The sequence below is a fragment of the Maylandia zebra genome, linkage group LG4 (assembly GCF_041146795.1).
Source record: "Maylandia zebra isolate NMK-2024a linkage group LG4, Mzebra_GT3a, whole genome shotgun sequence".
Lineage (NCBI taxonomy): Eukaryota > Metazoa > Chordata > Actinopteri > Cichliformes > Cichlidae > Maylandia > Maylandia zebra.
The window spans coordinates 7,138,627-7,163,261 of record NC_135170.1 but is presented as its reverse complement, the minus strand read 5'-3'; the positions used below and the strand labels follow the sequence as shown (position 1 = coordinate 7,163,261).

The following is a 24,635-nucleotide window of genomic DNA, read 5'->3' as shown; positions in this document are numbered from 1 at the left end:
AACCCTCTGTTCTTGATTCTAGGTGTAACCACAAACCAAGAGTGATGTGTGTAAGGATGGTGGGGTGTGTCTTGAAAAGGGCCGGTGATTCATGCTTTTGTCATGTGTTAACCAAAAAAAGGTTAAACTCCTTCAATGTGTTGCTTTGTGATCCTAACATGATTGTTAATATTAGTGAATATTCAGCTATAAATGGCAAATTCCTTGATTTTAAACACCGTTTCTATTATCACAAAATATGTTTTATTGCTTCTTCCTTCTTTTATTTAGACTTGTCTTAAAAATGCACTATTGTACCGCCTTTCTCTTTATTGGCACACCTCCTTAGATGCTTGGGTCATATATCAAAACGACAACGGTCTGGGCAGTGGCCTTGGAAGGAACAGATCTCAAAGCATGCTGGTTGCTGTAGGAGTGAAACAGTCTTTTCTCACTGTCTAGAGTCAACAGTATTCACCTTCATTTAAAAAATAATTGCACCTATCTTAGTTTATTATTGTGAAAATACTCCTTTTTCATAGCCACATCAATCAAGGACCCCTGATTCCAATTTTCTTTCAATCTTTCCATTGTCTCTGAAAAGTTTTAAATCCATTTGATCTGACTTGAGTAGAAAACTAATTATGAGTCTCGTGGTTGGGCCCTGGTGAAAATGACATATACAGTGAAAAAGTATTTTCGATTTCCTAGTTTTTGACTGTCATACTTACTAAATCGATAATACCAATACCAATGCTGATATTGGTATTGGATCGATACTAGCACCTTGAGGCGACTTTTGTTGTGATTTGGCGCTATATAAATAAAATTGAATTGAATTGAATTGAGGGCAGCACGGTGGCACGGTGGTTAGCACTGTTGCCGCACAGCAAGAAGGTCCTGAGTTCAATTCCAACATCAGGCCGGGGTCTTTCTGTGTGGAGTTTGCATGTTCTCCCCGTGTTTACGTGGGTTCACTCCGGGTACTCCGGCTTCCTCCCACCGTCCAAAGACATGCAGCTTGAGGGGATAGGTTAATTGGAAAATCCAAATTGCCATTGTGTGAATGGTGTGAATGTGCGAGTGAATGTGAGTGCGAATGGCTGTCTGTCCCTGTGTGTTGTCCCTGCGACAGACTGGCGACCTGTCCAGGGTGTACCCCGCCTCTTGCCCTATGACAGCTGGGATAGGCTCCAGCGCCCCCCGCGACCCTGAAAAGGATAAGCGGAAGCGAATGGATGGATGGATGGATGAATTGAATTGAATAGTATTGATACACTATTTGTATCCATTAAGTTCAGTATGTTGTCACGGCACTGGGTCTGTGACCCAGTGTTTTGTGTGTTTTAGTTTCATTCTTTGATTATTGTTATTTTCTCAGTGTTTCTTGGTTTATTTGGAAAGACTGTGTGTCTTTGTCCTTGTTTTTAGTTTCACTTCCCCTGTGTTGTCGTTATGTTCATGTGTGTCAGCTGTTTCCTCGTGTGTTTCCACTTCCCCTGATCACCTCCTGTGTGTATTAGTTGTGAGGTCGTCTGTTTTCCTTCGTCTCGTCAAAGTATTCATAGTCATCTTAGTTTTCACAGTTGTCATAGCTGTTTCATAGTTATCACCGTTTTCATAGATTTCGTTTTTTACAGTTTAGGTTTCAGTTGTCACTCCTGTTTGAGGGTTTTTTCACGTCTACCAGCCAAAATAAACGACACGCTTTGTTCAAGACTGCAGTTCCTCTCTCAGTGTCTGAATTTGGGTCCATTGTCAGAACACACCGGTGTACCCCGCTGTGACATATGTAGCTCACTGTGTTAAATTTTTTTTACCTGCACAACATGCACTATGAAAAATGTCTGAACCTTTTTGCGTTGTCTATCACGTCTATTGTGTGTAGCGCTAACAGCACATTTAAAGAATAGAAGTGGAAAGTGCTTTAGAGACATTTACACATTTACATTCCAGGCCTCCAAAAAACAATTTTTAAAATACATGAATAGCTGAAAGCTGTGTTTTGTTGTATTAATGATTCATTTGGAAAATAAAAATTACTTGATTTAGTGGTCATTAAAATGTGTTCAGAATGAGCAAATTCATGATGATTAATCTCATATGTCATGACACACTGCTGAATTTATAGGTTAAAAGTATGAGTATTGGCATTGATATTGGGAATACTAACAATGAATTTAGTTGGTATCTGATCAATACCAAATTTTCAGTATCACACAGCAGGAGTTTGAGATCATCGAACAAATTTTAACATGAGATAAAGATAACTTGAGTATATAATACAATACAAAATGCAGTTTTCAGTGTTAACTGATTTAGAAAGAGAAAAAATCTATCCCAAACTAAATGTTTATGTTTTTCAATTAATTTTTTTTTATACACCGCCAAATCACAACAAGAGGCGCCACAAGCCGCTTTATATTGTAAGGTAGATCCTACAATAATACATACAGAGAAAAACCCAACAATCATATGACCCCCTATGAGCAAGCACTTTGGCGACAGTGGGAAGGAAAAACTCCCTTTTAACAGGAAGAAACCTCCCTGAACCAGGCTCAGGGAGGGGCGGCCATCTGCTGTGACCGGTTGGGGTGAGAGAAGGAAGACAGGATAACATACAGTGAAATACATTGTTTTACTCAATGTCTTACTCAAATAATCACAAATAATTTTATCAGAAATAATAAAAAATTAGCTTGAACCATGTTCATATTTTTAACGTACAGATATAGTTGCTTAACATGGCCCACTAGTCCATGACAGGATGATGGTGGATCCTTGGGAGATATGTGTCCATACGAGATCACCTGCCAATTATATTCTCAGTGTAGCTAAACAGGGATCAAACACAGCTCTAGTAGTACACCTCTAAGCAGCATATAAACCAGTCATCAGGTATTCTGTTTCAGCGGGAGCAGCCATAATGGAAACTTGTATATTTACCGCCCGCTATTCATGCATTTTAAATTTTCTCAGGGTTTCTATAATTATCATGCACTCATAATGCTGAACATTGCTGTAAAACATGAATATATACTAGTTTGCAGTAAATATAAACGAGAGGTTGCTTGGAATGAGCCAGAAGGTAGAAAATGACACATACAGCCTGCAGTTATTGCTAATTAAGATTTTTGAACAGATTATTTAATGTAACAGAAAACGTTTTTATTTAAAACTAAAATCTAACTTTAAATATGAATTAAAAATTATTATGTTGTGTTAGAGAGTGGGGCATTGTAAATGTGTTCCAGAAGGCCGAGTGAGATGGCTCAGAAATCACAGTGCTGTGAGTGTGCACTGTGTTTGTGTGTGCAGTCTGCTTTGGGCTCGGTAGAATATAAAATCGAGCAAAACAAGAAAATTACTAGCAGAGATAATGTGACTATTATGTGATTTTTTTCAAGCAGCTGGAGGTGACTAGATATGTTTTTATATAAGACTGAACTCTGGTTAGAAATTAAAAGAAAAGAAAGTTAAAAGAAACTGTACAGCCTGTACACTTCTCCATGAACTGCCTGCGGATTGTTTTAGGGTTTTTTGCTAGGAAGAGGGTCTATGAAAAAGTTGTAGGCTCTAAAAGTGCAGTTAAATCACTTTCAAAAACAATGGCATGAAGAGTTTTCATGTATTTATTCTTTTTAAGTTTAGGGGTGTAGTGAAAAGACAAAAAAATCTGTGTTTGTTCTGAAAACCAGTTATTCTCAGTACACTTTTAGGAAGCTTAGAAGGAACTCGGTAGATATGTTGTTCCAAGTATCCTGGAGAACTCGTTCTTCTTAAATTGATTTTTTCTGTTTTGTTGGTGCCAAACTTTATGCTGCACGCCTAGATCTGTCTCACTACGATCATGTTTGAAGTCATCATCATGCTGTGGGATGAAATTGGGACCAATCAGAAATGCCCTGATGTACAATGCTTAATTAATATATATGTATGTAAACCTTTCCCTAACCCTAGTACAACAACAAGTATAGACACACAGTGTATGAGGGAGAGTTTGCTGGGGAGTCCACTTCTGGGACAATTGTTTTTCAGAACCAGAAGCTGCACCCATCTTTTAGAATACAATGGGAGGTTTCACTATTTTTCAACTAAAGCATGTTCTCTTCAGAATTAGAATTTAAAAAAAAAAGAAAAGAAAAATATAAACAGGAGTGTTTGCATTGGTAATTTATATCAACATGCTATAAAAATGTCAGATAAGTACGTAGATTATTGACACAATATATTCATGTGCATGTCAGAAATCTTCTCATGTCTGTTTTTGTCAATGTCTGTCATGCTGTGTCTACTCTGTGCCTACCACTGTCCTCAGAGGTAAAGACACTGGTGAGCTGGATACAGAACAGGGCACAGCAGATGAACAGAGAGACACTAAAGGGAGAGAGTACACAAAGTGGATTACAGTGGAGTTACATCATTGTTTGAATGCAGCATGGCAGTTTATTTGACACACATTATTATCATAATTTTGTATTGACATCTGCTGTCAGTGACAAAATTTCCCATCGTAAACATTTCTGAAATGTCATGAGAAAATCCTGCACAGCTTGTGCCGCTATGCAGATGCCCAAGCACTGCAAGGCCATTCTTAAATATTCCTTGATGTTCTCTGCAGCAACCCAAAGCTAACACAAACTTTTCTGCCAGTTAGTTATTTAGTTCAAACATTCTTTGAGACCTGCAGTGCCACTGCAGGCCAAAGCTACAAAGAATTTTAATGCTGCCTGTGGCTCGGTCAGTCGTTTATCAAGAATGCAGTTAGTACTGATAGCATGTGCGTTTCATTGCAGAATGCTTGTGAATGAGTATTATTCAAATATTAATATAAATTTATGAGCAAAGGATTTCATTGCATGAACACCTACTCCCATGAAATTAAATCATTTTCTTGTGAATATGTTTGATTTTGTACAGGACATTTGACTTTTAATAATATTCCATGCAACCACGCTACATTAATTAGCCTAAGAATAATGTGTCGTAACATAGTCAAACTGGTATTTTATCTACTTACAGTCCTCATGCAGCTAATACTCTTCCAGTGTGGGCTGAACCATACCCCATTAGAGTGGTATGATTAGCACGTCTGACAGTTAAGTAAGGAAAGATGTTAATCATTTCACAAAATGCTAAAACAAAGGAAATATTCCTAAATGCAACAGCTCTTAGTTCAGGATTTATTAGCTTGTGAGAGAGGAGTAATGCCTATACACCAGTGAACAAGTGCACATGTACACAATAGCATTTATGTCAGTGGCAACAAATCAAGTGATATTCTACCACCGTCCCTTAAACTTCCACATGCGGACAAGCATTGCTGATTGTTAATAATCTCCTGGTGTCCAATATTTAGGCAGCCTGTGGGTCAAGGAAATGCCAAATGAGACATTTTGTGTACTGATAGAATAGCACTATTTGAGAGAACAGCTGGAATTGACACGCTGAGGTGAGACAACATGTTCTCAACCCAAAACATAACATAACAATGCTATGTGACAAATCGTCGCTATGTTGTGCGTTTCGAGGCACGAAAGCAGGTTGGAATGAATCTATAAATGTAAGGTTAGGGTTAAGGTTAGGGGTAAGGTTAGGGTTAGGGCTACAATAGAAAGCTGCAAAGCGAATATAAAGGGAAGCACATAGAAAGCCGTGCTTCAATCTCCAAGAGCACTTCATAAGGACGCAGAGGGGTACCTTTTGTGTCAGGCCGTGACCAATCATCGGTATGTTGTGCATTGGGAATGAGAATGGTCTGGGTGAGAACAGGTTCAATAATCCTGGTAGCTTGTGTTCCAGGTTTAGAAAGATACGTCATTAATATTGTATTTGTTTATATATGGGTGTATATACTGTCATGCATGAGTCTATTCAAAATGATAAATCTAATGCCTTGTGTTGAAAACAGAGGCAGAACTCTTGACATTGACTTTTGTGCTTGTGGTCATTTTATCCACTTAATCACAGTCAGTGTAATGTCTACAAATGCATTAACATTATCTTCTAATATTATTGCACCAACCCCTCGTACATGATGTGCAAGTTATTTAAGCTTTGACTGATCCCTCTGGCACACACATATCATACATCGTGCCAACAGCACATCAAAGCCGTATCGCTCATACTCTTTAGGAAATCGTATATGCAGTGCATCTCAATCTCTGCTCTCCGTTTAAACATATAACACGTCAATACACTCAAAGGGAAATCTTTCTGTACCCGTGACTGAGACATATGTAACAGGCTTTCAAGCTTTGAGCTGGGTTAATATATGGATAACAGGATGCCTTCTGAATGAAACATGTGCACCTGGTTCACATTACTTTAACTACCCTCTTTCCTGATAACAGAAAATGTAGCGAGGATTGTAGACGCACTGAGGTCATGAGTCACTCCTTCACCTGCAATACACATTTGCATTTTCAGCAACTTTTATGTAGTTAAAGCAGTTCTTTCAAGATAATTTCTCTTAGAAATCCACTTCTTTGAAGTGTTTTTTCAGTGGACTTAATGAGAAGTAAAATAAAGCAGTAGGTTGGTGATTTTATTTCCACCTGTACAAAGAAAATGTGCTTTTGAATCCCAGCAGCCTAGAAATAATGCTGACGCTTGCTAGTTAGTGTTAGCTAGTGTTGCTAGTTAGTGAATCTAAAGATATAGCAATCCATCTAAGATCTGTGGCTACCAACATACCAAAAATTCCTCCTTAGTTGTAGATTTTAAGCTCGCTTGCTGAGTAAATGTGTACCGACAGCCATAGCAACTAGCTATCTTAACAATATAGTGGCTATAAATTGTATCTACTGAAATTATAAAACTGTTAATAGTTTTTGTAAAATTGGCAGTTAAGTATTTTTATGCTTTGAACATGGAACAGATGTGTTATTTACATAGTCCATTTCATATGTAGGTGGATTCTGGTTGCAGAGGTGTATCTGTCTCCTGCCTTTTTTGAGTTTCAAGTATTCATGCTAAGTTAAATGCTGTCCTGAAGGTCTACTAGTGGTTCTTGTAGTAAATTGAAAGCTAGGGTCATGTTCAGCTTAAAGTCTAAACCAAATCTAGCAAATCTATAATATACCACCTTGTTTGGTATATTATTATCATTCAAAGGTGGTGTATATATATACTACTTACAGCATCCCTATGCACACATCTTCCCTCAGCTCATACTTAAACTACGAATCAGACACTCTGTGACAAGTGTATTGATCACAAACGTGCTGTTATTGTGGCTTAATTTACATAAGCGGCTTAGGCCACAGTTTTGCAAACTAAACAGTTATGAAAATTTATCAAGTGCCAGTGTTCCCTGGGCATGAAAGGAATGAACCACATATGCTCCTACAACAGCTTGACAAGCTTAATTAATACAATAAAAAATCTTGGTGTCACAGTTCTCCATTAGATACTACATACAGCAAAGGTGAGGTAGACCCAACTCTTGTAGGGTTAGGGTGCAGAATGATGTATTTCTGAAATTAAACAAGAAACACAACTCCATGTTAAAGCATTTTCGCCTAAAACATCTACTGAGTCATCAGTACCGGTGTTTCTTCCATCACTTAGAGGCTTGCCTTTTTGGAAAGGCTTACTCACAGATTACTTGACCAGGAGTCACACAGTAGGTGGTTGAATCATTTCTGATTAGATTTATCCAGCATTCCAACGATAGCAAAACACATCCTTCTAGGACACTCTACACTTGCATGGGACTACCAAAGGTTGGTAAATCTGTGTTGGCATGCACATCGCATCTCTCCCAGGAGAATGTAATGGTTGAACAGCTTGCACAGAGGCTGGTTTAGGAGGAATAAGTAATTCACCATAAACCCCTCAGGTGCATCTGTCAAAGCTTTTGCTCCGTTATGTATTTGTCTGGGATACCTTTAATGACTTTAGACTACATAGGATAGCTGGATGCGGATGGGCCAGTTATACAGTCTGTGGTGAAGCAGGCTTAACCTGGAGATGTAGCTATGACTGTAACATCTGCTGTTACCAATGAGATTGTTGGGGTCTTCAAAGCTGAGTCTGAGATTGAGATTGATCCAGTGAGACCGCCTTATTAAATGTAGCGAAATCTTTACTGAAATTTTAAAAACCTTAACTCATCCATTGTACAATGTGTTCAGTGTACTTTAGATGAGAAAGTACTCGGGCACCATCGTCAAGGTGCAGATAATCTTCTTTCTTGCTGGCTCCTGCATGTATTCGAGCATGCACAGAGAAGATGGTAGTGTAACCCAGGGCCTTTGGTGCTATCTTGTCATTGTAACGAATGTGGCTATTTGAATCCAGAGTATCAGAATCTATGTTATTGATGCAATTTATCTTTCAGTTCATAGTTAGCTCTCTAGATTGCTACTAGTGTCACCCTGTCAAGCAATAGCCAGCATAATTCCAAGAATATTTTTTAAATGCTTACCTGTTACTTTCTGGGGGCATTCAACTAAAATAATCAGATTTCTATGAATTCATTGGTGATTAGAAAATGTTTGTCAATACAAATGCAAAGCATGAAAAGAAAGCAGGAAAAATACAGATAAAGAGAGTCATTAGGTGCTCTTATCTCACCCAGAGCCACTGAATGTATTCCAGCACGAACTACGAGGCAGTCTTTGAGCTTGATTTAAACTTCCGTTCTGTTTTATGTGTATATGTAACAGATTTTTTCTGATATGACAACTGTGCAACCAACCATCTAAAATTCCAGTGATCTTTTATTGTGCCCCAAGTGAAGCTAACTTTGTTCTGTCCTAGGGCTGCTCAATTAATTGAATTTTAATCACGATTACGATCTGGGCTTTCAACGATCATTAAAAATGACTGAGCCGATTATTAGCACCTCCCGCATGCTTTACTCTCGCGCTGCTCCGTGTGGCAAATCAAGCGCACCTCTCTGCATTTCGAACAGGCGTCACAACAATTAAGAGGACCCCAGGGAAGATCGGAAAGCTCGGAAAGCTAAGCAGAAGTTATTTGGAGAGGAGAGTGACTGCCGTTGGTTGAAAAGAGAGGTAAAAAAAAAAAAAACTTCAGTGGTGTGGAAACATTATGGGTTCGCGGAGTCAGACGTGGATCAAGTAGACATAGTGTGCAAACTTTGCTACGGTGTCGTAGCTGCACCACAGAGCAACACTGCAAAGTTCACTAAACATAGATGTTTACATTTTTCATTTATTTCTTATATTGCAAACATTTGCACTGTTATCAGTATTTGCACACTGTTTTATATTATTTTTTAAAGTCATTATTCAATACATTGTTATTGTTAACCCTTTAAAGCCGGTCAGAGCGGCATGCTCCGTTTTGTGTAACTATTTTTAAATCCCTGTAGAACCTGAACCATGTAAGCTAGCGCAATAATTTTTTTTGCATATGAAACGTACATCTTATGCCATCAGCTTGTCCCAGGTCACGGTTTCCTTCCACATAAAGCTTTGCAAAAATTGCATAAAAACCACTTGCAGGAAAACATAATATTCCAGAAACACGCTTTGCCGATCCGATCAGCTGTTCGTAACACTTCCCACAGTGAAACAGACGTCAGCTCAAACTATCGCATGTCCACCATTTCCTGTCCGAAACTGGAAGTGACGCCATATTCGCGGAAAATGTAGTTTTTTACTTGTAGGCCTTAAAAGCCTATACTGGTGTTTTTATAAGTCATGTTTGACTTTTCTGAATAGTTTCTGGGATGCTTAGAACTCAAATTGCACTGCTGGAAATAGTTTATTTTGATGCACATGCTGTTTTCTTTGCAAATTTGCATCATAGGATTGTTTTTTCGTTTTTCCTGCAGTATATAAAAATTGGTGTATCTCCAAAATAAAACTATGAAGACACTCAAAATAAATTTCCTGTTGTTGTAAACAATTTTTTGCAACTTTTTTGTATTTAAAGTTTTGAGGGATAAACCTCTTAAATTTCCCCAAGTAGAAATATATGTAAAAAAAAACAAAAACGATTTTCAATTTTTTTGTAGTTTATTGCACTTTTTTGTAATTAATGTAGTTACTATGGACTTAATGCATACATATTATTAAAATATGGGCTATAACAGTTGTATTGATGTATAGCAACTTGAAATGCTCCCACTAATGGCACTACAACATGTAAAAAAATAATATAAGCTCTGGTGGACTTGGTCCTATGATAGATCTTAAAGGGTTAAATAAATATCGTCAAATAATCGAGATCTCAATTTCAGTGAAAATAATCGTGATTATCATTTTTGCCATAATCGAGCAGCCCTATTCTGTCCAAATCAACCCTTTTAGGAAGCTTGTGAGATGGGGTTTAGCAAGCAACATGAATGCTTGGTAAAGGACATACATTTAGATGAAAGTACCGTATTTTCACGACCATAAGACGCACTGTACTAAAAGGCGCAGTCTCAGTTATGTGTGCCATTACTGTATTTAACACACACATAAGGCGCACTGGATTATAGGGCGCATACAAGTACCGTATGCGTATTTAAAAATAAAGCGGGAGCAAACCTGAGTTTGGTACCTTACTCACATTTCTATTACCGGTAATCGTCATCATCAACAACACACAAGCATACAAGTGTGCGTATTTAAAAATAAAGCAGGAGCAAAACAAAGTTTGGTACTCACATTTTTATCATCAATCAAACCCATCGAAGTCCTCATCCTCTGTGTCTGAATTGAACAGCTGCACTAAATCTCCATCAAACATGCCAAGTTCACTTTCTTCACTGTCAGAGTCACTTTCCGTGCCGTGCGGCTCCTCGGAAATGATGCCGGCTTTTGCGAAAGCTCGAACAACAGTCCCAGCAGACATGTTAGCCCAAGCATCTACAATCCATTGGCAAATTGTGGCGTAATTCGCCCGGCGCTGCCTTCCACTCTTGGTAAAACTGTGGTCACCATCGGTCATCCATCGCTCCCAGGCCGCTCGCAGCCTTACTTTGAACGGGCGGTTCACACCGATGTCCAGCGGTTGGAGTTCCTTTGTCAGGCTTCCCGGAATGACAGCAAGCTCACAGTTCATTTGTTTCACTAGTTTTTTCACATCGGCTGTGAGATGGGCACGCATAGAGTCACAGATCAACAGCGATGGTGATGCGTGGAAAAAACCACCTGGTCTCCTTACATACACCTCCCTCAGCCACTCTTTCATCATTTCCTCATCCATCCAGCCCTTTTCATTTGCCTTAATGATGATTCCTGCTGGAAACTTCTCTTTAGGCAAAGTCTTTCACTTAAAAATCACCATAGGCGGCAGTTTCTGTCCATTAGCATGGCAGCCAAGCACAACAGTAAAAGAAGACTTTTCATACCCCGTTGTGCGTATCGCTACCGTGCTGGTCCCCTTCTTCTCCACAGTGTGACTCACCGGGATGTCAAAAGTGAGCGGGACCTCGTCCATGTTTGTGATGTGGCTGGGCTGGATGTTTTTGTCGCCGATGTGTTTGCTGCAGTTGGAGCGGAAGATGGCCAGCTTTTCCTTATAATCCGCTGGAAGTTGCTGCGCTACCGTAGTCCTGGTCCGGATGGAAAAATGGCACCGTTTCATAAAACGAAAGCACCAAGACGGACCTCCTTGGAAATGTTCAATGTTCATCTCTTCAGCTAGTGAAACTGCTTTTAGTCGAATGGTGACCGTCGAAACGCTTCTCCCGCTCGTTCTTTGCTCGATGATCCACCGCTCGAGTCTTTCCTCCAACTCGGGCCACCTCGCCTTATGTCCGCGGAAACTCAGCTGCGTTTTCTTGAACTGCCGGAGCTTGTTTTCTAGCTTCCTCCATTTGCGAACCATCGATTCGTTAATCTTAAATTCTCTTGCCGCTGCTCGATTTCCATGTTCCTCCGCATAGCTGATGGCCTTCAGTTTAAACTGTGCTTCATAAGCGTGTCTCTTTGCCATTTTCAGGGTTGTTAAAACAACGATGTTCCACATAATGCACATACCTGTCCTTTTATACAGGTATGTGCGATTGTCCGGTATATACGATCAACGCCCACACTTCACCCTTTAGCGTTCTCATGGTGTTCTCTACTACGTCCTCCTTACAACACACAGGGCGCACTGCGCTATAGGGCGCGCCGTACTTTTTGAAGAAAATCTAAGACTTTTAAGTGCGCCTTATGGTCGTGAAAATACGGTAAGACGAGTAGGAATAGGTGTGCTTCAAAATTTTGAGTGAGATAAGTACTCGTGTTGAGCTTATGTTTGTAGAATTTCAAAGAGACCGACAAACTGCAGTACTGATACAGAATGTATGTCTGATAAGGGTCTTTCATTATGGCTTCCGTTGTAGCAGGACCTGATAATGAAATCATTTCAGAGGATAAATTGCTTTTGTAAAGAACAAGAAAGGTTAATGTGAGCGTTTGCAGGCTTTGTGACTGAGTCGTGTGTTCCCCGCTGTTACACATCAATTCTGAAAGTAGCAAAACTCATATTTGTACAAGTAACCAATCTACTTAATGGCTATTGTTATCTGGGAGAGGAGGATCACTCCAAATTGATTTGATTGAATGAAGGGGTTTCAGAACAGCCTTACACCTCATCCCCACGAGTGAGCTCCACCCCTGACAGCTTTGTTCTGCTCCCAGTTATCTACCCTTAAGCTTCCATTTTTGGCACATTGATAGCAACTCCATCCTCCATTCAGAACAGCAGTCACTCCACTGTTCCCTAACACTGGAATTCCCAGCTTCTACCGTTCTACCTTTAAAAGCCGGAGAGCAGTCAAGTCAAGAAGGCTTCTACCTGAGACCCCCGCGGAGTCATCATTTTGCGTTTCTACCTTTAAAAGCCGGAGAGCAGTCAAATGCTGGAAGTGGAAGCTAAATTGGCTAGTCATTCATATGTATATTGGGTCGTTACCTAGGAATTCTGGAGGGAGGGGATTGGGGGAGAAATCAACACACATGAGTCTAGGTCCTTTGTTGCTGACATTTATTGATAAAAACAGTAGTTTCATTTCATGTTATTTCCTTTTTCATTTCAAGCAAGGAAGTGGATGTAGTTAGTAAGTAAGATATTTCAGACATTATTCTGACACAGAGGAGGAGATACTGGAATTATAATTAGTATCTATGCATGCATTTGTGATTTTGTTTGACCTTCCCATTGCTCACAATTTGAATTTGTTCACACTGCAGATGAGTGTCTCAGTCCCCAAACAAGCTCTCTTTTTCGGTGGAGAAGCAGTCTCCTCATCCGCAGTGAGTGTGGAGAAATCAACACACATGAGTCTAGGTCCTTTGTTGCTGACATTTATTGATAAAAACAGTAGTTTCATTTCATGTTATTTCCTTTTTCATTTCAAGCAAGGAAGTGGATGTAGTTAGTAAGTAAGATATTTCAGACATTATTCTGACACAGAGGAGGAGATACTGGAATTATAATTAGTATCTATGCATGCATTTGTGATTTTGTTTGACCTTCCCATTGCTTACAGTACAAAAAACCAACCATTTGTACACATATGTACTAATAATAATAAAAAGTGAGTGCAACACTGCAACCCATCACCCCGTCGTTCAGTGGTCGTTGATCAGTGGTCCATTGTGGCACCATTCAGAGCACTGGTACAATAGTACCAGCAAGATATGGGAAGACATTGCAAATGTACTTGGATTTTAGGTTGCAAGCCACCCAAAACTTGATCCCAAACTTGTCAGGTTTACTTGCAATATACTGCAGGAAACCCGTCACCCCGTCGTTCTGTGGTCCATTGTGGCACCACTGATCAACGACCACTGAACGACGGGGTGACGGGTTGCATTGTTATGTGGTCACACCCCCGTCGTTGATCAGTGGTCCATTGTGGCACCATTCAGAGCACTGGTACAATAGTACCAGCAAGATATGGGAAGACATTGCAAATGTACTTGGATTTTAGGTTGCAAGCCACCCAAAACTTGATCCCAAACTTGTCAGGTTTACTTGCAATATACTGCAGGAAACCCGTCACCCCGTCGTTCTGTGGTCCATTGTGGCACCACTGATCAACGACCACTGAACGACGGGGGTGTGACCCCGCTGATCAGTGTGACCTGACCCCACTGATCAATTGTGATCAAGGGTATATATATGATACAATCTCACTGCACTTAGCCTAACCCTTCATTGCCCTGAAGAATCCTGTGGTGTACGGACCTCCTCTCCAAGGAAAGAAAATGCAGAGAAGACTCACCACCCAGCAGGCGTTGGAAATGATCCTGGCGGAAGTCGACCCTTGTGACTCGGATGGAGAAGACCTAGAAGTTCAGCCGGATTCGGACTCAGAGCTGTCTGATCAGTCTTCCGGTTAGTTTCATTTCATGTTATTTCCTTTTTCATTTCAAGCAAGGAAGTGGATGTAGTTAGTAAGTAAGATATTTCAGACATTATTCTGACACAGAGGAGGAGATACTGGAATTATAATTAGTATCTATGCATGCATTTGTGATTTTGTTTGACCTTCCCATTGCTCACAATTTGAATTTGTTCACACTGCAGATGAGGAGACTGCTTCTCCACCGAAAAAGAGAGCTTGTTTGGGGACTGAGACAGCGAAAGATGGCACAGTGTGGCGTGAAGAACATGTGGGGACCCGTCTCCCTTTCACCCCTATAGAACCGTACGCTGCAGATGGAGAGCCAACGGCTAAGGCCAGGAGAAGTATCTTGAGTCGCCTTCAGAGCTTCCTGTGTTTCATCACTCTTGACATGCTTCGTAGCATTCAAGAATGGACTATTCAACATGCACAGCAAACGGAGCATGTTTGTTGGTTCATGGACCTCCCTGAACTAATGGCATTTATTGCTATTGTCATCTTGCGGGGGGTTTACAGGGTTCCATCTGTAAATGACTGCTGGTCAGCAAACCTGGGAAACCCACAGATAATTGGAACTATGGCACGAAACCGCTTCCAAGACATCATGCAACACCTACGCTTTGATGACAAGTCCACCCGCTGTGATCGAGCAAAGACTGATAAGTTCGCAGCAATTTCCAGTGTGTGGGGATCATTTGTCACCAACTGCATCACGTGCTACAACCCTGGTCTACATATCACCGTTGATGAACAGCTTTTCCCATCAAAAACTCGGTGCAGTTTCCTGCAGTATATTGCCAGTAAACCGGACAAGTTTGGGATCAAGTTTTGGGTGGCTTGCGACCTAAAATCCAAGTACATTTGCAATGTCTTCCCATATCTTGGCAAGGACCCCAATCGTCCCACTGGGGAGAGACTTTCCGAAAATGTAGTTATGAGGCTGATGGAACCATTCCTGGACAAGGGCAGAAATGTTACCACTGACAATTTTTTCACATCGCTTTCACTTGCGCAAAAACTTCTTAGACGGAAAACCACCATCCTCGGCACAGTCAACAAGATTCGCAGGGAAATTCCTCAATCCACTAGACAGACAGATCGCAATGAATTCACCACTCAGGTATGTTGCAGGTCTTTTGTGGTTCTATGTTTATGTGTTTCATTGTGTGTAAAAGGGCTATGGAATTAACAATTTATCTTATTTCTTAGGTGTTTTCAACCTCTGCTGCCACGCTGACGGCGTATGCGGCCAAACGGAAGAAGACAGTATATATTCTTAGCAGCATGCACAGCGTGGTTCAGACCGAAAACACTACCAAAAGGAAGCCAAACACTGTCACCCTTTACAACAAGACAAAGTGTGGCGTGGATGTGATGGACCAGATGGTTCGGGAGTACACTGTCCGCAAAGGAACACGGCGCTGGCCAGTTGCCGTGTTTTATAACATGATTGACATGGCAGCACTGAATGCACATGTGCTGTATCAAGAATGCACCGGGACGAAGGAAAGACGGGTGGACTTCCTGGTAGCCCTTGCAACCGAATTGGCTCACTCTCATGTAGCTGCGAAGAAGGAAAGAAAAGAACAGTTGCTTCGGACACAACCCTCCACACCGAGCCCTGGAAAAAGGGCCACGTGTCAGGTCAAACACAGATGCAAAAAAAATCAGGCCACTGTGCGATGTGTTCACTGCTACAGGTACACATGTGGTAAATGCAGGCGACAGATACCGTGGCAGTGCCAGGATTGTGAGTGATTGCTGAAAATGTTGTAATGTACTCACTCAATTTTTGTTATTATTTGTAAACATGTGTACAAACGGTTGGTTTTTTTTCTATTTTCATCAATAAATGTCAGCAACAAAGGACCTACATGTGTGTTGAGTTCTCCCTAAGATGGCATACTGAAACACTCCAAGTGTTTGCAAGTAAACCTGACAAGTTTGGGATCAAGTTTTGGGTGGCTTGCAACCTAAAATCCAAGTACATTTGCAATGTCTTCCCATATCTTGCTGGTACTATTGTACCAGTGCTCTGAATGGTGCCACAATGGACCACTGATCAACGACCACTGAACGACGGGGTGACGGGTTGCAGTGTTGCACTCACTTTTTATTATTATTAGTACATATGTGTACAAATGGTTGGTTTTTTGTACTGTAAGCAATGGGAAGGTCAAACAAAATCACAAATGCATGCATAGATACTAATTATAATTCCAGTATCTCCTCCTCTGTGTCAGAATAATGTCTGAAATATCTTACTTACTAACTACATCCACTTCCTTGCTTGAAATGAAAAAGGAAATAACATGAAATGAAACTACTGTTTTTATCAATAAATGTCAGCAACAAAGGACCTAGACTCATGTGTGTTGATTTCTCCACACTCACTGCGGATGAGGAGACTGCTTCTCCACCGAAAAAGAGAGCTTGTTTGGGGACTGAGACACTCATCTGCAGTGTGAACAAATTCAAATTGTGAGCAATGGGAAGGTCAAACAAAATCACAAATGCATGCATAGATACTAATTATAATTCCAGTATCTCCTCCTCTGTGTCAGAATAATGTCTGAAATATCTTACTTACTAACTACATCCACTTCCTTGCTTGAAATGAAAAAGGAAATAACATGAAATGAAACTACTGTTTTTATCAATAAATGTCAGCAACAAAGGACCTAGACTCATGTGTGTTGATTTCTCCCCCAATCCCCTCCCTCCAGAATTCCTAGGTAACGACCCAATATACATATGAATGACTAGCCAATTTAGCTTCCACTTCCAGCATTTGACTGCTCTCCGGCTTTTAAAGGTAGAAACGCAAAATGATGACTCCGCGGGGGTCTAAGGTACTACCCCGAAATGACTGCTCTCCGGGGGTGTAAGTGCTAAGAGCTCATGTTCTCTCTTTTTGCCTTGCTCATTCACAGCTGCTATTCAATTTTTCATTATAATCTTCTGACTGTCTCTCTTATAGGTGTAAAATGTGCTTTCGGTTTATTCCATGAGCTACGTATTTTCGCTCAAAGAAACACAGAAAATGAACTGGGGTTGTCAGGTTACCAGCAGACTTGTGAAAGTCGTTCATCCAACCAAAAGTAGTCCAGCAAATAATCCCTTGATGAAAATATATCTTTGCCTTACTTTTGAATATTTTCATAGGTTGTTCAAAATCTTTGTGACTGTGAGACTGTATCTTTGGATGGATCTACAGGAGCTTACACGCCATGAGTTCATTTCAGTTTAAATAAAAGATGAGAAACAAGCAAAAACAATATTTTTCCATAGTTTACCTCTCTTAATTGTTGTCAACAAGATTATTGTTTACATTAAAACAAAACCTGTGTAATACCCCATAAACTACTGGTTACTATGTTTAACAAGGGTTATTCAATCAGATAGAGTTAGAGCGTTTCTCAAGCTCTACAATCTGTGGCGGAATAATCCATATTTAATGCTTTATTGAGCATTTGGGGCAGCAGAATTGTGTATGTGGGAACGTAAATGTTCGTGGTAATGAAGGGACACATTACCCATAAAAGCTGTTTGGCTCATTGATGTATTTTAATAGTTCCTGGACAACAATGGAGCCCATTTAGCACTGAAGAGTAAGACAGACTTTTTACTAGTTGTGCATTCTTTCAGTTTGGTGGTTGATAATACAGATTAACCCAGTATCCGACAGCTTTTGTCATCCACCATACAGTAACCCATGCTACAGTGCAGATTTAAACAAGTCTTTATCACTTAACACGCACGTTTCCAGAAAGCTCTTCTCCTTTTAAGCTCCACATATCTGCAGGCAGTGCATTTTGACTCTTTATCTCCCTTTTCTCTCTCAGTTTTTGTCTCTCTCTCTTTTCCCCGCCATTTGAACCCGGTTACATTTATTAATATTAAAAAGGATGGTTGGTCCTCAGGGCTTCCTCCCTCCGTCCCAGTCTCTGTCTCTCTACTCTCATTACCTGTCTTAGTCTTTGTGTCCTTTTTTTCTTTATTAGTCGATTGTACGGACTGTGTGTGTGTGTGACATCACCCACTGGTTTCACTGATTTCCACAGTTTTCCTTTTTAAATAGTCTTTTGTCTTTTAACATTCCTACGATGATTTTAAGGGATGTCAACGGTTCAAAAGCTCAGACTGATACCTGAGACCAAAAGGCTAAGTAGTATGATATAAATGACAGAAATGCATCAAAACTTAGTCCTTGTTCTGTGCTGCCACTTAACCCTTTTTATGTTCAAGAGGAATTTGTTGCCACAAGCAAAGCTGTATCCTTAGTGTATATTTGTAGTCCAGTTGCTAGCAAATCCTGAAAAATGCCTGTGACATGTGAACTAAAAGATATTGAGAGAACTGAAGTTTGTGGTGTATGAGTTAAACTCATGGCCTGTAGAGATTTGGTGAAAAGCTTTAGTTTTTTCCAAATAATTTTAGGATTTAGGATGTTCTTCATCTTTGGTTTGTTAACAAATGTGTTAACGTTGTAACATCCTAACATGGTGAGCATGTTAACCCTTTACAGCCGATCGGAGCGGGCACGCTCTGTTTTGCGTAACTATTTTTAAATCCCGGTAGCTCTGCAACCAAGTAAGCTAGCGCAATAATTTTTTTTGCATATGAAATTGGAGGAGTTGTACTTACATCTTATGCCATCAGCTTGTCCTAGGTCACAGTTTCCTTCCACATATAGCTTTGCAAAAACTGCATAAAAATCACTTGCAGCAACAAAAACATGATATTCCAGAAACACGCTTCGCCGATCCATCAGCTGTTTGTAACACTTCCTACGTCCATCAGCGCGAACTATCACATGACCGCATGACCTGCCCGAAACCGGAAGTGACGTAATTTTGCGGAAATGTAGTTTCTTACGATCGGGGCCTTATGAGCTTGTGTTTTACTTGTTATGTGTTTTAAAAAGTTATGTTTGACTTTATGACATTCTGTGTCGTTTCTGGGATGCTTAAGACTCATATTGCACTGCTGGAAATAGTTTATTTTGATGCATATGCTGTTATTTTGCAAATTTGCACTATAATATTTATTTTCGTTTTTCCTGCAGTATATAAAAATTGGCGTATTTCAAAAATAAAACTATGAAGACACTCAAAATAAATTTCCTGTGGTGGGAAACTAGTTTGTGTAACTTTTTTGTATTTACAGTTTTGAGGGATAAGCCTCTTAAATTTCTCTAACTAGAAATATATGTTAAAAAAACAAAAACGATTTTCAATTTTTTTGTAGTTTATTGCACTTTTTTGCAATTTATGTAATTACTATGCACCTAATGCAGACATATTATTAAAGTTTGGGCTATAATGGTTGTATTGATGTATAGCAACTTGAAATGCTCCCAAAAATGGCTCCACAGCATGTAAAAATATAATATAAGCTCTGGCGAACTTGGTTCTATGGTAGGTCTTAAAGGGTTAAACATACATATTAGCATGCTGACAGCAATTAGCTTAAAACATCAATATGCTTAAGTACAGCTGCATAGAAGCATTAGCTTAGCCACTGACTTAAGCCATTCGGATGAGATTTATTTCTCTGGGGGTGGCGCCATGGTCAATAACTTTAATCCAGTATGTCTAGAATCATTTTTTATTTCTGCCAAACCAAAATGAACTCTGTTTATTTAGAAAATATGATGCTCCTCCTGTATTTCATAACCAGTCTAGAGCAGCATATTTGTGTTTTAAAGATCTCTAAACTATTTCCGTGGGATAATCTTTTTGGATTTTATCTGTCTGTTGGGAATCTCTACTTGTGCTAAAATAGCAGAAATTTGAGGAAAAGTTTTATTTGACCTACTTGAAAATCAATATAACAATCAAATGAATTTAAAGCCGCCAGCTGTTGCAGAGGCAGTTCTGTGTATTAAAACATATTTTCACCAATATAAGTATGTTTGTAACTTACCCATGGGCATACAGAAAAGTATGAATGGCTTACTTTGATACTGTGAAATACTTGGGTGCGTAACTGTTCAAGCAGGTTCTTTTGTTCTATGATTTCTATATTTGCCTTTATTTATTTTTCTCTGGTTCTGTTTTGTCAGCTGTCCATTTCTATAATAAATTTCAGCTTAGATTGAAATTGAAACAATGAAGTGTTAATGTTTAGTCTTTTTTGTATTTACATCATAGCACTTCAAGATTAAAAGAGACCTGGACCGACATGATGTAATCTAACACAGTTGACAATCTGGATTTTAGATGCAATGAAACTACAGGAGTCCTGACTAATAGCTGCCACCATTATTTAAATCCCATACACAACACAATAGACATATTCCACTTTTTAGACCCAAGTAATTATTTGTTTCCTACAGAGCTTGATGTGTTTCCTGACATACAGTGGGTGTCTGTGTGTCACACACAGACCTACTTACACAAACAAACAAAGCTTGGTGATATAACCGTGTGCGGATATGTGCCAAGCAGGGGTCAGGATTGCACTCCGCAGGTCAGGGCTGCCACATCTGTCACTCCACTTCTCCCCAGAATATGGTCAGAGAGGGATGGAAGAATGGATGAGGCTGGAGAGAGAGGAGAACAGACTGTAAGAAGGGAAGGGTGGGGGGATAGCAGTAGAGGCTGTCAGGAACAGCTCCCAGGTGTTAATCAGTGTGCATGAATTTTAAAATAGAGTGCAATTGGAGAAAGTTATATAAATAAGTTTTCTGATCTAAATTTTGTGGACCAAAACTTCAATCATTCAATTTTTTTTCTTTACCCATTTAGCTGGGTCTTAGCTTAGATGACTTGATTACTTTTTAGAGCAAAATGACAGCTGTTTCACACTCTGAATTGTCATTAAGCCTGGAGATGAAAAGCATTATGACAGTTAGTGATAAGCCCTGGGGCGAGAGAAAGACTTTGTGTGCATGTGTCAAAATTACAGTTGATTTAGTAATGTCATCTAAGGCTCTGTATGCCTGTGAGCATGTGCGCATCCTTTCCCTATCTGTCAATTGCATTGCTAACACATGTTGCCCCCATCTGGCTGCCTTAAACATCAGCTATCATTACCATATTTCCAGTCCCATTCTTTGTCCAGCTTGTTCTGTTCTGGATAGTAGTAATCATGTGACTACAGAGGATTATCTGATAGAGAGCAAAACTCTTCTGATTATCTGAACATCTAATCCTACAAGAGTCTTGGGTTTACAACGATCCTGCATTACATGTTGAGATAACACAACAAAGCCTAATTTATCACTGACACGTGCTTTGGTTAAAGTGAACACTGAAGCCAAAAGATTTATTACAAACATCTACTGGTAGTCAAATTCCTCACCCTTGGCTAATTAACCCGTAGCAACCATATAAAGTTCAGAATTGTTCCCTCCCAGGTGCAATATTTCAGAAAACATGCTTGTTTCATCATGACATCATCATATTGTTTTTAATTACATGTTACTATGTGCTGCTACATTATAAACCTTGGATATGGCAGTTATCATAGCCACATGGCAATTTGACAAGAATCAAAGAAAATTTTCATGCTCTTGTTTTTTAAAAAACACCTTTTAAAATGAACAGTCTTAACTTTTAGAGGTTAAACGTTTCAGACAGCAGGGATCCTGCAGTACAGGTATTGCAAAATTAAAAAAATATGGAAAAAAGAGGAAAATTGTTCTCTTACACAGGAATGTTCAATTTAGTTGTTTAAGGAGCTTGGAAAGATAAGCGTCTGGACTTCTTTAAGTTTCCTTTAAGACGTTTCACCTTCTCATCCGAGAAGTTTCTTCAGTTCTAAGAGCAACTGGTGGAGAGTCCCTGATTTTAAGCCCTATGGGAGAGTCCCCAAGAGGGTCATGGACCTCCGATTGATCCTCTACCTAATCACACGAGCCAAGGTGTGAAAACCGGCATGGGTCACAATCAGCCAAGGTTTTGCGTGTACCCATTGTGAAGCCTAGCCCCATCCTATCATGTGATTTACTGAGGGCTAGGTTTCACAATGATCCTCTATGAGCAAACACTTTGGCAAAAGCGGGAAGGAAAAACTCCCTTTTAACAGGAAGAAACCTCTTGGAGAACCAGGCTCAGGGATGGCTGGCCATCTGCTGCAACTGGTTGGGGGTGAGGGGAGGAAGACAGGACGAAGACACGCTGTGGAAGAGAGCCAGAGATTAATAATGACTAATGATTAAATGCAGAGAGGTGTACGAAGTATTGTGATGAAATATTGTGTCATAATAAAAGGCATAAAACTACTTCACTTCTAGAAAGACTTTGATTTTTAAAATTCACAGTACAGTTTAATGCAACTACAAGGTAGAATATGCAAGTATATCATTACAGTGCTAAATGAGATCAGACACAACAGACTTCTAAGTGCTTAAAGTATGCCGTGTCTTTTTAATCAGAGTATATCATTGAGTCAATTAAATGTTTGAGATATTCCCATTGGACCAGTTTTATTTGATACCTTTTTTTAAAGTGTGAAATCTTTATGTTAAATCTTCTTTTTTTAAAAAGAAAAAAAAAACTTGGCTTATCTTTGTCTAATGTTACTATTATTGTTTGATGACCTGAAACATTCAAGTATGACAAGAAGAGAAGAAGAAATCAGGAAGGGGCAAAGACTTTTATCACAGCACTGTTCATTAATGGAAACCAAATCAAACGAAGCTCAGTCTCGCCACTTCAGTCAAGTATCTACTCTTTTATTTCCAAGTGTATATGCTCGAGCACAGAGGGAGAAAAAATGGTTCCATGTGGTCTGCACTGTATATTGGGTATGAGGGGACATCAGTGATGCCTTTCAGCATTCAGTTCCAGTTCATTAGAGGACCAATGAAACACAAGCCTTTGTGCCCTAGTGAATGTCAAAAGTGTTTTATTCCTTTACAGTTCAGTTAACAGAGTTAGTGATTTTTTTCCTCACTAATTGTTTTGATTTTAGCTTTATTATTAACTTTGTATTGTGGCTTTGATTCACTTATTAGGTACAGGCAACAAAAACGTCTTGGCTAGGTTTGGCACTAAAGTATTAGGGCAGCTTTAGGCAAAGAAAACTATATTGCCAGGTTAATACACTAAAAAAGAGTTACGTTTAGGTGCTGAAAATGACTTGGTTACTTTTAGGAAAACATTGAAACACCCCTTCCATTCATCTCACTCGGAACACACGCCAAATCTACCCAAATAACTGGCACCCTGGGAATGAGAATGAGCTTAATACTCAGCATTCACACAATAAACACAGACTCAATTACAGGATCCTTATATTTACAATGTTAATTAATGCTGTTATTATGTTATCAACAGAAAATTCAACAACCATCATGAAAATATTTTAAGTGTAAAAGTAAGATGTACTACTTTATTCCGGGGAGGTATATTTCTGTTGCAAGGCTCAGCTTAGCCTGTGGGTCTGCCAAGTTCTGGTATTGTAAATTATGTGCAATAAAAACGATGGAGAGAACTTTTGAGTCACTTTTAAGAAGTCCATTTCTCCGCCTTACTTGTACTTGCAGATAATAACCTGGAGACTTTAATGAAAGTTCTTTTTTTAGTTGGATTTTAATGAAGCCATATGTAAATTTAAATCTCCCTAAACTCCACCAGCACTTCTGTCCCATCATAATGAAGCTCATCTGCTCCCTTTCTTTCTGTTTTTATGGTTTGATCTTGTGCCTGCATGTGCACAGGCATGCACAGGCACTCACACAATAATTGCTTTCTTTTTTCCCTCTCGTTCCAACACTAGTTCCATCCTTCTGGGGTCTGGTGAACTCAGCCTGGAACCTGTGTGCCATTGGGAAAAGGCAGTCTCCCATCGACATCGAAACCAGTCACATGATTTTTGACCCGTACCTGACCCCTCTCAGGCTCAATACAGGAGGACATAAGGTAAGGGTCACCAAATGAAAATGCTTCCTAATGGTTTTCACGTAGCGATCGAGGAGCTTTAGCTCATGTTTTGAGACAAAACTCATCAAATGTCGAGACACAAGCAGGACTGTCCTTCTGTGACAGTCGCTGGGCTTTAATTCATCAGGGTGAAAGAACACAGACCAGGACACTACCTCTAAATCAAGAAGCAGAGAAACTTTGGTCAGAGACAATGATTCATCTATATCCAAAGGCTTTGAAATTCCCAGCTGCATTTTGCTGCACCAAGGCTCAGGAGGCATTACAATTTTAGCCCTTTACACAGCAATCACAGTTAATCTTTGGAGGAAAAATCCTCTTTAAAGCACCTAAAATCACAGTTAAACACAGCTTGTGGGATGTTGTACTTTTCATCCTGGATTCATTATGACAGTTTGGAAATGTATTTTAGTTATTGGCCATAATAATGTCAGTGTGGGGAAAAGGGGTCTGGCTAC

General features: G+C 39.7%; 1 protein-coding gene across 1 annotated transcript in view; it reads left to right on the top strand.

Annotated features, from left to right (window-relative positions):
• LOC101477058 (carbonic anhydrase-related protein 10) overlaps positions 1 to 24,635 on the top strand; it is a 165,229-nt gene that overhangs the window by 62,173 nt on the left and 78,421 nt on the right. The window contains exon 3 of the mRNA XM_004568602.2: positions 24,014 to 24,156. Coding sequence (XP_004568659.1) covers positions 24,014 to 24,156 — 143 coding nt within the window. The remainder of the gene's footprint in view (positions 1 to 24,013; positions 24,157 to 24,635) is intronic.